The sequence below is a fragment of the Xyrauchen texanus genome, chromosome 2 (genome assembly GCF_025860055.1).
Source record: "Xyrauchen texanus isolate HMW12.3.18 chromosome 2, RBS_HiC_50CHRs, whole genome shotgun sequence".
Taxonomy (NCBI): Eukaryota; Metazoa; Chordata; class Actinopteri; order Cypriniformes; family Catostomidae; genus Xyrauchen; species Xyrauchen texanus.
In genome coordinates, this window is record NC_068277.1 from 36,844,856 (window position 1) to 36,859,538 (window position 14,683).

At 44.1% G+C, this 14,683-nt stretch overlaps 1 protein-coding gene across 1 annotated transcript; it reads right to left on the reverse strand.

Moving 5' to 3' along the window:
• Positions 1–6,911: 6,911 nt before the first annotated feature.
• LOC127618553 (CCAAT/enhancer-binding protein alpha-like) lies at positions 6,912–9,167 on the reverse strand. The gene has a single exon (XM_052091075.1). It carries the CDS (start codon positions 8,926–8,928, stop codon positions 8,050–8,052), a length of 879 nt encoding a protein of 292 aa, XP_051947035.1. The 5' UTR covers positions 8,929–9,167; the 3' UTR covers positions 6,912–8,049.
• Between the last annotated feature and the right edge of the window lie 5,516 nt (positions 9,168–14,683).

Sequence of the window (14,683 nt, forward strand, 5' to 3'; positions counted from 1 at the left end):
ATGATAAGATATTGAATATGCATACTGGCTGGCTGAAAACGTCTAGGTTATGAATGTAACCTCCGTTCTCTGATGGAGGGAACGAGACGTTGTGTCGAAGAAGCGACAATGTGGTCACGTGTGGGAAGTGGCGCGGTGGTAGATACCGCCTCTTCGGAGGGAGGAGTTGCTACAGACATGGAGACCGGGGCGCAGTGGGAACTGCCAAAGGGGGACGTGGGTCAGCTCGTAAGGGGACCGTACTGTGGAAAATACACACAGGGGGAAGTCCACGTAGGAGCCCTGACCTGTGCAGCACCTATTCCAGTACAGGGTAGATCTGAGTACCCGCAGTGGATTGGGTCGGCGAATTCCTCCGCTGAATTGCGGACCCAGAGGGCTAGGGAGGAGTCATCCAGGGAGTGAGTAGGATCACCTGGCAGAAAAAGCGCACGGTTTTACCTCAACCGAGGGAAAGGGTGCTAGGTGCATGCGATCAACCCGGTCAGTTCGTCAGCATGTTACCGAGTTCTACTGGCTCGGACCTGAGAAAACATGGGAGGAAACTGACTCTACTCTGAGATTGTAAAATCTTGCAAAGGTATTAGATGTTGCCCAAAACACTGCTCTGCATATGTCTGCCAGGGAGGTGCATCTGGCCAGTGCCCATGAGGACACAACACTCCTTGTTGATTGTGCTCGGACCCGCAAGGGGAGGAGGGGGGGCACGGCCTGCGTGAAATAGGCCAATGAAATGCCGTCAACCACCCAGTGGGAGAGCCTCTGTTTGGAGACAGCGCTCCCTTTCCGCTGTACACCAAAGCAGACAAAGAGCTGCTCAGAACGTCTAAAGCTCTGCGCGCGGTCCAAGTAGGTACGCAAAGCACAGCAACGAAGGGGTTGGGTCTGCCTCCTCCTGGGGCAGCACTTGCAGGTTCACTACCTTGTCTCTGAAGGGCGTGGTAGGAACCTTGGGCACGTAGCCCTGCCGCGGTCTCAGGATCACAGGTGTGTCTGCCCGGACCGAACTAAAGGTGGTAGATCTGCTAGATCTTTCGCGTCCCATCCAGGGGCCAGACGTGGAGGTTCCAGAGGTCTGGCTGCAGATGCCAGAGCGTGCCCCGTCCCTGAGAAAGAAGGTCTTTCCTCAGGGGAATTTGCCAGGGAGGGGCTGTCACGAGGAGTACGAGGTCTGCGAACCAAGCCCGGGTGGGCCAATTGGGAGCCACTAGAGTGACTTGTTACTTGTCCTCCCTGACCTTGCACAGCACCTGTGCAAGAAGGCTCACTGGGGGAAATACGTACTTGCGCAGCCACGTGGGGCCAGCTGAATGCCAGTGCATCTGCCCCGAGGGGAGCCTCTGTTCGGGCATAATAGAGCGGGCAGTGGGAGGTCTCTTGGGAGGCGAACAGGTCTACCTGAGCCTTGCCGAACCGGTGTGTCCAGAGGTCTGTCCAGGGTTTGAATGTTTGGTGGCAGGCGGGGATGACCATCACAAAGTGCGTGCCGCGGCACCATGCTCGTCTCGGGACTCGAGTCTGGAGCCAGAGCTGAAGCGGTCTCATATGCATCAACCCCAGCGGGGCAACTGCCGCGGAGGACACCATATGCCCCAGGAGCCTCTGGAAACGTTTTAAAGGGAACACAGTGCCTGGCCTGAAGGCGACAAGGCATTCCAGCACTGACTGTGTGCGCTCGTTGGTGAGGCGTGCTGACATTGAGACTGAGTCTAACTCCATGCCGAGAAAAGAGATGCTCTGAACCGGGGCAAGCTTGCTCTTTTCCCAGTTGACCTGAAGCCCTAAGCATCTGAGGTGCCTGAGCACCTGGTCCCTGTGGGTGCATAGTAACTCTCGGGAGTGGGCCAGGATAAGCCAGTCATCGAGGTAGTTGAGTATGCGGATACCGGCTTCTCGTAGCGGGGCAAGGGCTGCCTCTGCGACCTTCGTAAAGACGCGAGGGGACAGGGACATGCCAAAGGGGAGGACCTTGTACTGATACGCCTGGCCGTTGAATGTGAACCGTAGAAAGTGTCGATGTCTAGGCAATATTGAGACGTGGAAGTACGCGTCCTTCAGGTCTACCGCTGCGAACCAATCTAGATGCCGGACGCAAGTTCAAGTGAGAACATGAACCATCCACAAACGCTGCCTCAGTGTGATCGCAGCCCAGACACACGAGACAGCGCCTGTGGCCGTCTGAAGCAGAAAGTACTCTACCGCATCCAGGAACTACACAGGGGTGGAAAGGCATCTTTACAAAGACGCGTCCTAAAAAGGACGTTCAACTGTGTATTGCTCTTTTAAAGGAAAATACTCTTTTAGAGAAAATCACTCTTTTATAAACTCTTTTAATTTGCGCTGTCAAAGGGGCACCCAGGGGCAAACTGCACTGCCGTGCAGAGAAAGAGAAAGCCGCTGAAGTGCATCGTATATCCAACAGCAGATCACCAGAGTTAAGAGGAACAGGTGTGTGTGACTCGCAGCTCGCTGCATACACGACCATCGGCTCCCAAGACAATTTCTGAATGAAACTGACGTATTTCCCCGCCTTTATATCCGTATTTCCAGGGGCGGTACATGCAAATTCTGTCTGCCAACTTCTCATTGGCCTTTTTTCATAGATCAGAGGTATATTCGGTGCTCAAGAGAGACCCCTAGTGTCAATTCTTCGACACAACGTTGAAGTGAGCGACAGAAGGGGAACTAAGCTTCCAGCAAATTAGCTGCTTCAGTATGTTAGCAGTTATCAACATGAAAAAGCAATAACAGAATGCTCAATGTGTTTAGAGCATGTTAGTCAGCTCATCTCTGGATTGTTACAGATTATTTATGAGCAGTGCAATTTCCTTGATTAACAAAACAAAAAGCATTATCAATGACTTAGATATAGTCTCAGACATTCTCGTGGTCTTTGACCAGAGGTGAAAACAACACTCCAGCAAAGAAATTTGTCATCTTGAAACAAACTCAACATGAAGCACAGCAGAACAAAACTACATATTAAGCTCACCAAGTCAAGTTAGAGTTGGCTTCTTTTGAACATGTAAATACTGGACAAAGACAAGAAAAAAGTTTATCAGTAGAGAATTCTTCAGTTAATCCGATGGCAAATGTAGAGTGATGCTTTAATGCAGAGATGCCCAAACCAGGGCCAGCGGGTCAATGACCTTTGATTTGACCTGCCTTGACATATATGACAAGAGGGGAAGAATTTAATATATATATATATATATATATATATATATATATATAAAAACACTATTTTGCTATTTTCTAATGCTATTTTCGTTGCATTAATTTAGCAGATTGCAGAGTATTTTTTTATATATACACTGGCTGCCAAACGTTTGGAATAATTAAAATATTTTGTTGTTTCAAAAAAAAAGAAAAAAGAAAGAGCTTTCTCTAGAAACTCATCAGTCAATTATTGTTTTGATGAATGAAGGCCATACAATGCTTGAAATTGCCCAAAAACTGAAGATTTCATACAAAGGTGTACACTACAGTCTTCAAAAACAAAGGACAGAAAGAGATGTGGAAGGCCAGATGTACAACTAAACAAGAGGATATGTACATCAGAGTCTCTAGTTTGAGAAATAGATGCCTCACATGTCCTCAGGTGATAGCTTCATTAAATATTACCTGCTCAACATTCATGTACAACAATAAAGAGAAGACTCAGAGGTGAAGGCCTTTTGGGAAGAATTGCACACAAAAAAAGACATTTTTGAAACAGAAAAACAAAAAGAAAAGGATAGAGAGCTTTTGTTGTATTATCTAGACGTAAGGTGTTTGAGAAGTGCCTGACAAGACAGCCAAATATATGGCAAGTGCTACAGGAAGTGTGTGGTGAAATGCAAAACCTGGACATTATTCCAAACATTTGGCTGCCAGTTTATACTGTATAATGAAATCATAAAGGAGAAGAACCAGGGCAACTTTAATATTTTAATATAATACAGTTTGCAGGGCCTGAAATTTGTGTCACTACAAAAATTGTATTGCACACAATTTTAATGATTCCCGCAAGTTCCATGTCCATAATTCGGGAAATTCCCACACACTTTTATTCACTGTACAGTGCAGTTGTGAATTACAAAACCAATAGATACAGATGAACAAATCAAATCAATAAACTTGTTTTTCTATCAAATTGTAGCTGAAGCTGCATGAGTAAATCAGCTCTGTCTCTCACTTTCTCTCTCGTGAAGCTGTCAGCAGTGTCAGAAGTGCAAGCGAGGAAGTGCTCTGTCACATAGTTACACAACTTAAGATGTTACAGATGTATAAACCTTTTTAAACCTGTTAATTCCACATGTAAATGCCATTATACCTCATCTCCTTAATCGTTGATGCAATAAAACTATATAATTCCTGTTTAAAATCAACAAAGCTGTTAACATTGCAAGCGTGTGACATTTAAGAGATTTAAGAGAGTTGTGCCACTAGTCATATCTTCATATCATAACAAAGGCAGAAATAACAAAAATGCTTTGTGTAATGTACCAACTGCATGATGAAGAGAGATGCTTAAACACCTATTACATCTCTCATCTCCATCTCAAGTCCCATCCAGGTCGGAAATTAACGGGGGCTCTCGGCAAAAACAAAATCACCCGTAATCTGATTAAATTCCTAATACATACATCGCAATCTTCATTTGAATTTTCACTGAACATTGTTTGTATTTTTGTGACGTCCGTTTTGCAGATGTTACCAAGTCAGTGGTGGAATGCTCACACCATAAATGCGCACAGACGGTCACTCCTCTTCTCACACTCCGCATCAGTTCAGTGTCATGCTCCCATGCTAAAATGATCAAATTGTGCAATGTAGTTAGGTGTAATTATAATATTTAAAAACATTATATCTGGATGTGTTTAACACCCCTGATGTTAAATAAAACGTTATTAATGATAGTCCTACAATAACAATTTTACAGAACATTAACCAGTTTTAGTGTATGAATCATATGACTAATGTTCATGGTCAAATTTTTATGTTTATATTATTATTATTAAATTTGCATTCTGGAGTTGCTAAGTTTTTTTATAAACTCCTCATTCCAAATCTGTAGAAATGCTGTCATCTCCTCCACTGTGTCATGCATTAGTTTTGTAGGCTATATTTGGAAATATGTGAATGAGAAAAAACAATTTGCATCAGTAACAATGCACATTATACAATTTAGAGATCATGCAATTTTGTAATTATTGAAATACAACATTTTAAAATTTACTTAATTGTTTAAGTTTAAACTTTTGATAGAGGATGACAATCATTTTATTAGGTTAGAAAAAAATTACCTTTGTAAAGATAAAAAGAACAGGGACTTTTCCCAATGGGCTGTCCGTGAAACGGGGCCGAATGGGCCGCGATAAGCTGAAATGGGCCACGCGTTATGCAGAACAGGACACAAAACAGTTCCGTGATATCCCGAAGAGGGCAGCGATATGCAGACAAGGACAGTGTCCACATTCACTTTCATTGTAAATGCCTCACTGTAGCTTCAGCTTTTTTTAAAGGAATGTTTTTTTGTGGTAATAAACATTTTGCCACAAATGCTGTTGATTGAGCTTAACTTGTATTGAACCCTGAATATTCCTTATATTAAAGTATTACAAATCTGCTACTTATAACTTGTAACTCAGACTTTTGTCAGGTCATGCTATTCTGCCATAAATGTTTATGGAGTATCTGAAACATTACCACAAGGATCAAGACTTTCCCCATCCAAGTCCCATGCACTTTACTGAATAATATTAGGTGAATTTGAAAGGTGTTGATTTGCCTATGGCTGCAGCTTGGCTCACTCCAGCATGTTGGAGTCAAGTCTGAGAAAAACTTATCTCTGACCTATGAGAGTAGCACAGCAAGACAAAGCATATCATTCACAGGTTAAGCTGAATGAGAAAAAAGAGCTGGCTACAGTACAGAGCTGGAATGAAAGAAAGAGTTGGCCTAACTGCTGTGTTTGAATCTGGCTAGGGCCAATTCTCTCTGCAATGGAGATTTGGAAAAGGGGATGATTTATTGATTCAATTATACTGGAGCTGATTATGTAAAAACATGGCAATTTACAACAATGTTGTTTAACACGTCTCCACAGGTCAAAGTCTCTCTTTTTTAAACCTTTCTCTCTATCCTGAAAAGTGTACTCAGAAGAGATGAAGATATCAGAAGCCCCCTATCACATTCACAGATAAACCGGTCAATGCAAATTTGAGAGTAGAGGCATTAATCAATGAGAGATACTGACCAATAGACGGAGAGTCAGTCCTTGTCAGTGACTTCAGTGACAAACCCTGTTCTTTTTTTTTTTTTGAGACTGTGTTTAAATGTGAAACCTATTGAAAGTGCAACAACTCACTGCAAATATTTACTGGCGTGAATGATTGTCAAGGGATTCATTGACACTTAAATGCTAATTGTGCAGCTGGCAAACCTTGTAGTTTAATGGACCCTTAAGGAAACATCTTGTATCCATATAAAAAATGTATAGTAACATATTTAACTTATAAACATATTTCTTATTACCAGTTGTATTCCAGTCAGTTCTGGATTCCAGGTTTTGTTTTGTTTTTCATGCTCGTGTCTTCTAATGACAATGGCTACAAACGTACTGCCTGTGTCATTCAGTCAAATGACAAACAACTTTAGAGTGCAAATAATACATATAAATGCAAAAAATACATTTTGAAGAAATTATAACTATCTTACAGAAGGAGCGCATCAAACAACTGCACTAAAGTGAATTAAAAAAATCTCAGACAGATTATTGCATAGACTATTGAGTTAAATCACCGATAAAAGCAGGTATTTAGTAGGACATCAAAAGCTGCTCATGAGTCAAAATGATATAGCAATGAGACATAAGTAAAACAATCTTTTTAATTCATAATTTTTGGCATATATTTATATATATATATATATATATATATATATATTTATATATATATATATATATATATATATATATATATATATATAGTTCATTTTAAAACTGAAACGTATTTAAACATTTGTATAACAATATGCAATATGCCGTTTGTAAAAAAGTGCTTCCTTTTCCTTGCTGTATTGGCTATTGTTCTCCAAAGTTTCAGTCAGTGATGGCAAAAAAGACAGGAAAAATCAAAAGGCACTGAAACCGGTCTCTGCTCGAGTGTTCTTGTACAAAAAAAAAAAAAGAAAGAAACATTTCACATGAAATGCTCGCACACTTACAGAGCGAATTCAGTTCACTGCAGAATCAGTGAGAAAGCACACTGGAATCTTCCTAAACACAGCAACAGACATTGCATAGAGATATGCACCCTTTCATATTTTTATCAATTATATTGCATAAATACAAAGCATTTACTCTAAAAAGCGTATACTGACAGGTGTTTTACAGATCAGTACCCAGATCATGGTAAAATGTTCACAATGTGCTTCAACAGGTGGCATTTTGACAACATAGCCAATAGTGCATACAGTCTGGTTTATGAATGACAAATAGCCTAGTACCACAGTAAAAAAACAATGCGTTCCAGTCCTATGCTTTGGCATTTTGTCTACTGACGTCCATGAAACAACTACACCCCACCCTCTTTGAAAAAGTATTACATCAACGGTATCATACAGTGAATGTTATGCTTCAACAGGTGAGGTGGAAATACAGCCTGGATGGAATGGCACAAATGTTGTATCACTTCAATAACTGTTGTATAGTTCAGTTAATATGCAACCAAAGGGGCAAGGCGCAAAAAATGAGGAATACTGAAAGCTGATAACTCAACAATAAAGTAGATTGATACGGTGAAATCATGCCCATTAGCTGCACTGATATGTTTCGCGTGGCTAACACACATTCTTTACAGGACTACACTTACAACAACCATTCAGTCCATAGTTCTGATGTGTGATGAGATGAGCTTATCGTTTTTGTACAAAAGGCACATGTATACCGCAGCTGCCTGGCTCCTATAGAAACAGTTTAAATTTAACAGATTGTCAGCGTTTATCCAGCAGACGTAAAAATCACGCAAACTTCAAAAGTCCAGCACACTCCGCTCCCGGTCCCGTTTAGGCGCAGTTGCCCATGGCTTTGACAAACGACCCGTCGGGAAGCTGCCTAAAGATGCCCCGTAACGTCTCCAGTTCTCGTGTGAGGTGTTCCACCCTCTTGCGCAGTCTATCGTTATCCGACGACAACTCGATCACTTTTTGTTGCGTCTCCACATTGCGCATTTTCGCCTTGTCCCGGCTCTTGCGCACGGCGACGTTGTTGCGCTCCCTCCTCAGCCGATACTCGGAGCTGTTCTTGTCAATCTGCTTCTTGGATTTCCCCCGATCGTTCATTTTCATGGAGCCCCCCGGCAGGTGGTTGTGTTGGTGCTGCGGGCTGGGTACGGGTGTCGGAGGAGGTGTGGGATGCCCCGGTTGGAGGTGCATGGTGGTTTGCGCACAGTGCGCAATCTGATGCTGAAGATAAGACAGATGTGGCGGGTGGTGTTGAGAGTGGTGGTATGTGGGTGGCATCGAGTGGCCAAGCTCGTCTTCCTCCCGAGGCTCTTGCTTGATGGCGACGGGTCTCATTCGTGCATGATTGTTGTATATCGGTTCCAGTTTGGAGGAATCCATGTAGTTGATCGGGCAGCCGTACATCTGTTGGGCCCCGGGGCCCGGTGTGCCATTAACGCCGTGGGGGTAATCGTAGTCTCCACTCGCCAGCTTGAGTTTGTCTTGTTTGGAGCTGTTATGGAAAAGATCAGCCAGGAACTCGTCGTTGAAGGCAGAGGGGTCAATGTACGCGCTGATGTCGATGGAGTTTTCGTTCTCGCAGATTTCGCTCAGGTCTCCAGCGGTGGCGGTGTCTTTATAGATGTAGGCGTTTTGCTGGCTTTGTACAAGGTTGGACATCAGTGGCCGCGGGGCGACCTCGTAGAGGTTTGCTTGCTCCATGGAGTATCTAAAACCCGCCAGACATGGTGAAGAGCTCCGGGAATCCAGCTTGTTCGCAGTACCAGAGAAAGCCGCGTTGGCTCGAAATTCTCGGGACAATACAAACTTGCAGGCTGCCGCGGCTGTGTGCTAAGCTGTAAAGTGGGTGCGAGTTACAGGCTTAAACACCACGCGGAAACTCCTATATGACAACACTTGCACTCTCAGCTTGGGAGCTTCACCTCTGTCAAATAGTTTTGTGAGTGCACTTATATACGCTTGAGATGGAAGGCGATATGCTCTGGGTCCTAAAGCTTCTCTAGTCGTTCCTGTCCGAGAGCTCAAAGCGCACTAACTTAACATACCGCTCCTGCAGATTATACACATTTTTAAATATTTTTTTAGTTTTTGCATTAAGTGAAATTACACGTTTTTAACATTTTAGATATTTAATATACACCTCTACAATTGTGTTTATTGTTTTTATTGTTTTTTTTTTAATTAATATTATTTTATACTGCCTAAAGTTTCGTTGTGAATTAAGATATGAAGAAAAACAGCGCGATGGGAATGACTGGAATAATGTGACTGATTTGTAGCTGGGCAGTATTGGGGTTATTGGTAGTATAAATGCACGTTTTTGTTAATAATAATTAAAGTAAGAAAGTAGACCGTTTTATTTGATCTAAACTCTCATGATATCAGTTACACCGGCACAACGAATACGAATATGACGGATTAGCACATAACGGAATGAAATGTAAAGGAATATAGACATCTTATTTTGTGAGGCGAGTACAGGCGACCAACATTCAATAAGAAAAAAAGAAAGAAAGAAAGATTGTCGGTGTCCCCACAAAGTCAATCCCCCAAAAGAAAAATAAATGGAAGACCCCAATAATTTGACCGATTCAATTGTTTTAAATTAATAAAACGATTTATATAATGTCATGTAAATTTGCCTCCACGACATGCCATTTGCTCTAAAAAGAAAGAGAAAGACGCGTTGTCTAATTTCATACATGAGAGTACCTGAAATTATTATTTTCATTTAATAACTGTCAGCTGTCAGACTACAAGAATGTATCTGAGAAAATTTCAATTGCTTTTTGTGCACTCAATGGCAGATTTATTTTGTAATACTTTTTCTGCAGTAAAGGAATTGTACCATGCATAAACTCCTACACGCTTCGGAGAATCTATGTGCACAACAATTCGAGTATGTCTTCTTTGCCAAAACAAACATTGTAGCACACGACTCACCCAGAGAAAGAGAAGCTGGAGATGAGCGCCGATCCGAGATAATCAATGTGAATGAAGTTTAGCTCCCTCTATTGTTGCAACGCGCACATGGCACGTACAACTGAAATTGTGTGACAAGAGCGGATGAGCAATGTATCCAGCAACAGATAATTTATTAATGAAGCTTCTGATGATGTACTTTGGTTATAATAATAATACAAATATAATACATAAAACGAAAAAAAAAAATCGAATCATCTCATTAGATGCTATAAATTAATAATGCTAAATAAATACACATGGGATCAAATCATTTAATTAAAGTAATTAAATATTGGAATCAAAAGATTTTTGAGGCTTTATGGTCTTAACCCACAATCAATTGAGAACGAAATGCATCCAAACATCCTTGACATACTACTTAAATAAGTAAGGCTATGTGTGTGTTTAGGGGCAGGGTTATCGGAGATGTATCATACCTTAATAAAAGACCGGCATGAGGATATAAATAATTTATACAATAGCACGCAAGTCTCCAAGAGCGATTGCACAGAAAACAAACATGAATATAGCGGAAAATGTGAAGAGAGTCAAAGTACAGCATAGAAAACATCTTGGTTGCTTAATGAACTTCGGTTCCCTGAGATGAAGGGAACGAGACTTTGCATTTATTAAAGCATATGGGGAGTGCCTTCTTACACTAAATAGTATAAACCTTTCTATGATAAAGTCAATATTCTAATATTGCTATGGTATTTGAGCCCCACCTGTTTTGGCGTTAAACTGTCCGCTATATAAACAGGTGCACAAAAAACATTTCTTTAGAATTTCTTACTAAGCACAAGGAGCGCATCACTCGTGCCTCATGATGTCTTGTAGTGTGGCTAGCATTCGCAGTATCTCGTTCCCTTCGTCTCAGGGAACCAAGGTTATGTACATAACTGAGACATTCCCTTTGTCACGGTATTTAAATCCTATGTCTCTTCCTTGTCTCGTGCCTTGTTCATATTGTGTGTGTGTGTGCGTGAATGTGTGGGCGTGTTGCTTGTTACTGTGATTAGCGCTCTGCCGCAATCACTCCTCTTACCAGCTGTTACTCATTCCCATTCGCTTTAAATTCTCACCACTCTCTCATCTCCTTGTCAGATCGCTGTTTGTGATGTCCAGTGTTGTTCTCCACTCTGAAGTTCCAGTCCAGTTCTCTCGTTGTTCCTGTTTCATGTTCTGTTGCTGTTTCCCGGATTCGTCGTGTCCGTTCTACACTTCTCATCACTCTTCTCACCACGATCACCTGACCATTGGAGACTCTGCGCCACTAGACCATTACCCCGGACTTTTCCCAATCTTCACATTTTGCTGTTAATAAACCAACTGTCACTTGCAACTTGCTTCCTAGTTTCATTCCGTTACAGAACGATCTGACCACAAGATGGAAGCAGCGAGTAACAGTTCAGACAGCCTAGAAGAATTCGTGATGAACAGCAGATTTCGTATGGAGAACCAAGAGAAGAATCTCAATGACACGGCTCGCGCTGTCCAGGCTCTAGTGGCGCAGGTGTCCGGACTCACCCAGCAAATTCAACTTCTGCGAGCTCCCACTGCGCCACCCGCACCGCTGATTCCTCAACCACCACCAGCGGCCCCTCCCAGTCGGAGCCCCGCCTACCGGTTCCAGAGTTATATTCAGGTGAACCTAATTTTTGCCGAGCTTTTCTAACACGATGCTCAATGCATTTTTCTCTACAGCCCAGGACATTCTGTGATGAAAGAACCAAGGTCGCCTTTGTTCTGACGCTACTTTCTGGGAGAGCGGCTCTATGGGGAACGGCGGTGTGGGAGAATCAAGACGAATGCTGCGCCTCTTTTCAAACACTCTCCGTGGAGATGAAGCGAGTTTTTGACCGTGCTGTCTCTGGTAGAGAGGCAGCCAGAGTGCTGGCCGACTTGCGTCAGGGAGAGAGATCTGTATCAGACTTTTCTATTGAGTTCCGGACGCTAGCGGCGGAGAGCCAATGGAACGAGGAGGCGCAGTGGGACATGTTCCTGCATGGGCTGGCTGACCGCATCCAGAAGGAGATATACGCCATGGAGCTTCCCACCAAGCTCAACGACTTGATCGCCCTGGCGCTTAGAGTGGACGCAAGGTTGTCCAGAGTGGAACGGCGAGTACGAACCAACCACCCATCGGGACGAGTTGGCGGCCAATGCTCTGGAGGCGGGGACGCGTTCAGCCCCGTCTGTGATCCCGAGCCCATGCAGGTGGGTCGAGCCCGGCTTTCCCGGGAGGAGAGGGAAAGGCGGAGATCCCAGGGACTTTGCTTGTACTGTGGAGGAGCTGGACATTTTGCCTACAACTGTCCTTTAAAAGGATCCGCCCGATAGTAAGTATGAGGCTACTATCGGGTGGGATCTCCGCCGAGAAGACCTCATCCACATCTACCCTCCTTCCGGTAAGTCTTCAATGGTCTAATCACCGTCACGACTGCCGAGCACTGCTGGATTCTGGGGCCGAAGGAAATTTCATGGACTACACCTTTGCACTTAACCACCAAGTTCCCCTCAAGTCTCTCACTCACCGGATCGCTGTACACGCCCTCAATGGCCAGAAACTTCCCACCATTTCCCTAGCCACTGAAGACATCACTCTCGTCACGTCTGGCAATCACACCGAGACCATCTCCTTCTACATACTGGACACTCCTCTTGCCCCCATCGTCCTTGGTCATCCCTGGCTCACCCATCACAATCCAAGAGTGGACTGGCAGTCTAAGTCTGTGTCAGCGTGGAGCAATCAATGTCATAAGTCTTGTCTTGTTTCTGCCTGTCCGTCTGTTTTTGTCCCTGTTTTTCAGGAAGAGGCGGTGGATTTAGCTAACGTGCCCACGGAGTACCTGGACCTGAAGGAGGTGTTCAGTAAGTCTCGGGTGGCTTCTCTCCTCCACATCGTCCCTATGACTGTGCCATAGAGTTATTGCCAGGTACATCTCCGCCTAAAGGCAAGTTATATTCACTCTCGGTTCCAGAGAGGGAGGCTATGGAGAAATATATTTCTGATTCTCTAGCTAATGGATTCATCCGCCCTTCCTCTTCTCCAGCGGGGGCGGGATTCTTTTTTGTGGGGAAGAAGGATGGATCTCTGCGACCTTGTATTGATTACCGGGAGCTGAACAACATCACGGTAAAGAATACTTATCCTCTGCCGTTGATGTCTTCAGCTTTTGAGAGGTTGCAGGGAGCATCTATCTTCACGAAACTGGATTTACGTAATGCTTATCATTTGGTCCGCATCAGGGAGGGGGATGAATGGAAAACCGCTTTTAACACCCCCAGGGGGCACTTTGAATACTTGGTCATGCCGTTCAGCCTGTCCAACTCCCCAGCGGTCTTCCAGGCACTCGTCAATGACGTGCTGCGAGACATGGTTGATCAGTTCATATATGTTTACCTGAATGACATATTGATTTTTTCTTCGTCTCTCCAGGAACATGTGCAGCACGTCCGGCTAGTGCTTCAGAGATTGCTAGAGAATGGGCTTTTTGTCAAGGCGGAGAAATGCGTTTTTCATGCACAGTCTGTTCCTTTCTTAGGGTACATCGTGTCGGTTGAGGGAATGCGCATGGATCCTGAGAAGATCAAGGCTGTGGTAGATTGGCCAAGTCCAGAGTCTCGTAAGGCCCTACTGAGGTTCCTGGGGTTCGCCAATTTCTACCGGCGTTTCATTCGCAATTTCAGTCAACTAGCCGCACCTCTGACCGCCTTGACCTCCCCCAGAACAACGTTCAGGTGGTCAGACGCAGCTGAGGCTGCGTTTGCCAAACTGAAAGGTTGCTTTGTTTCAGCCCCCATCCTGATAACCCCTGATCCATCACGTCAGTTCGTGGTAGAGGTCGATGCGTCAGAGGTGGGGGTAGGCGCAGTGTTATCCCAGCGTTCTCCTTCAGACGACAAGATACACCCTTGCGCGTTTCTTTCTCATCGCTTGTCCTCAGCCGAACGTAATTATGACATTGGTAACAGAGAGTTGTTGGCAGTCAAGTTAGCTTTGGAGGAATGGCGCCACTGGTTGGAGGGTTCGGGGGTACCTTTTATCGTCTGGACCGATCACAAGAACTTGGAATATATTCGCACAGCTAAAAGATTAAACTCCAGGCAGGCTCGGTGGGCTCTTTTTTTCGGTCGTTTTGATTTTACTCTCTCGTACCGCCCGGGTTCCAAGAACATCAAACCCGATTCTTTATCTCGTATTTTTGATCACTCCGAACGCCCGTCTACTCCCGAGTGCATTTTACCAGAGACGCTATTCATCTCTACACTCACATGGGAGATCGAATCGAAGGTCAAGACGGCCTTAGAAGGGGTAACGCCCCCGGCTCGGTGCCCACCGAACCGTTTGTTTGTGCCGGAGGGGTTACGGTCCAGCGTTATTCAGTGGGGACATTGTTCTAATGTGGCTTGTCATCCAGGAGTTAATCGAACTAGATTTTTAGTCAAGCAACGATTCTGGTGGCCTTTGATGGCTCGTGACGTTCACAGT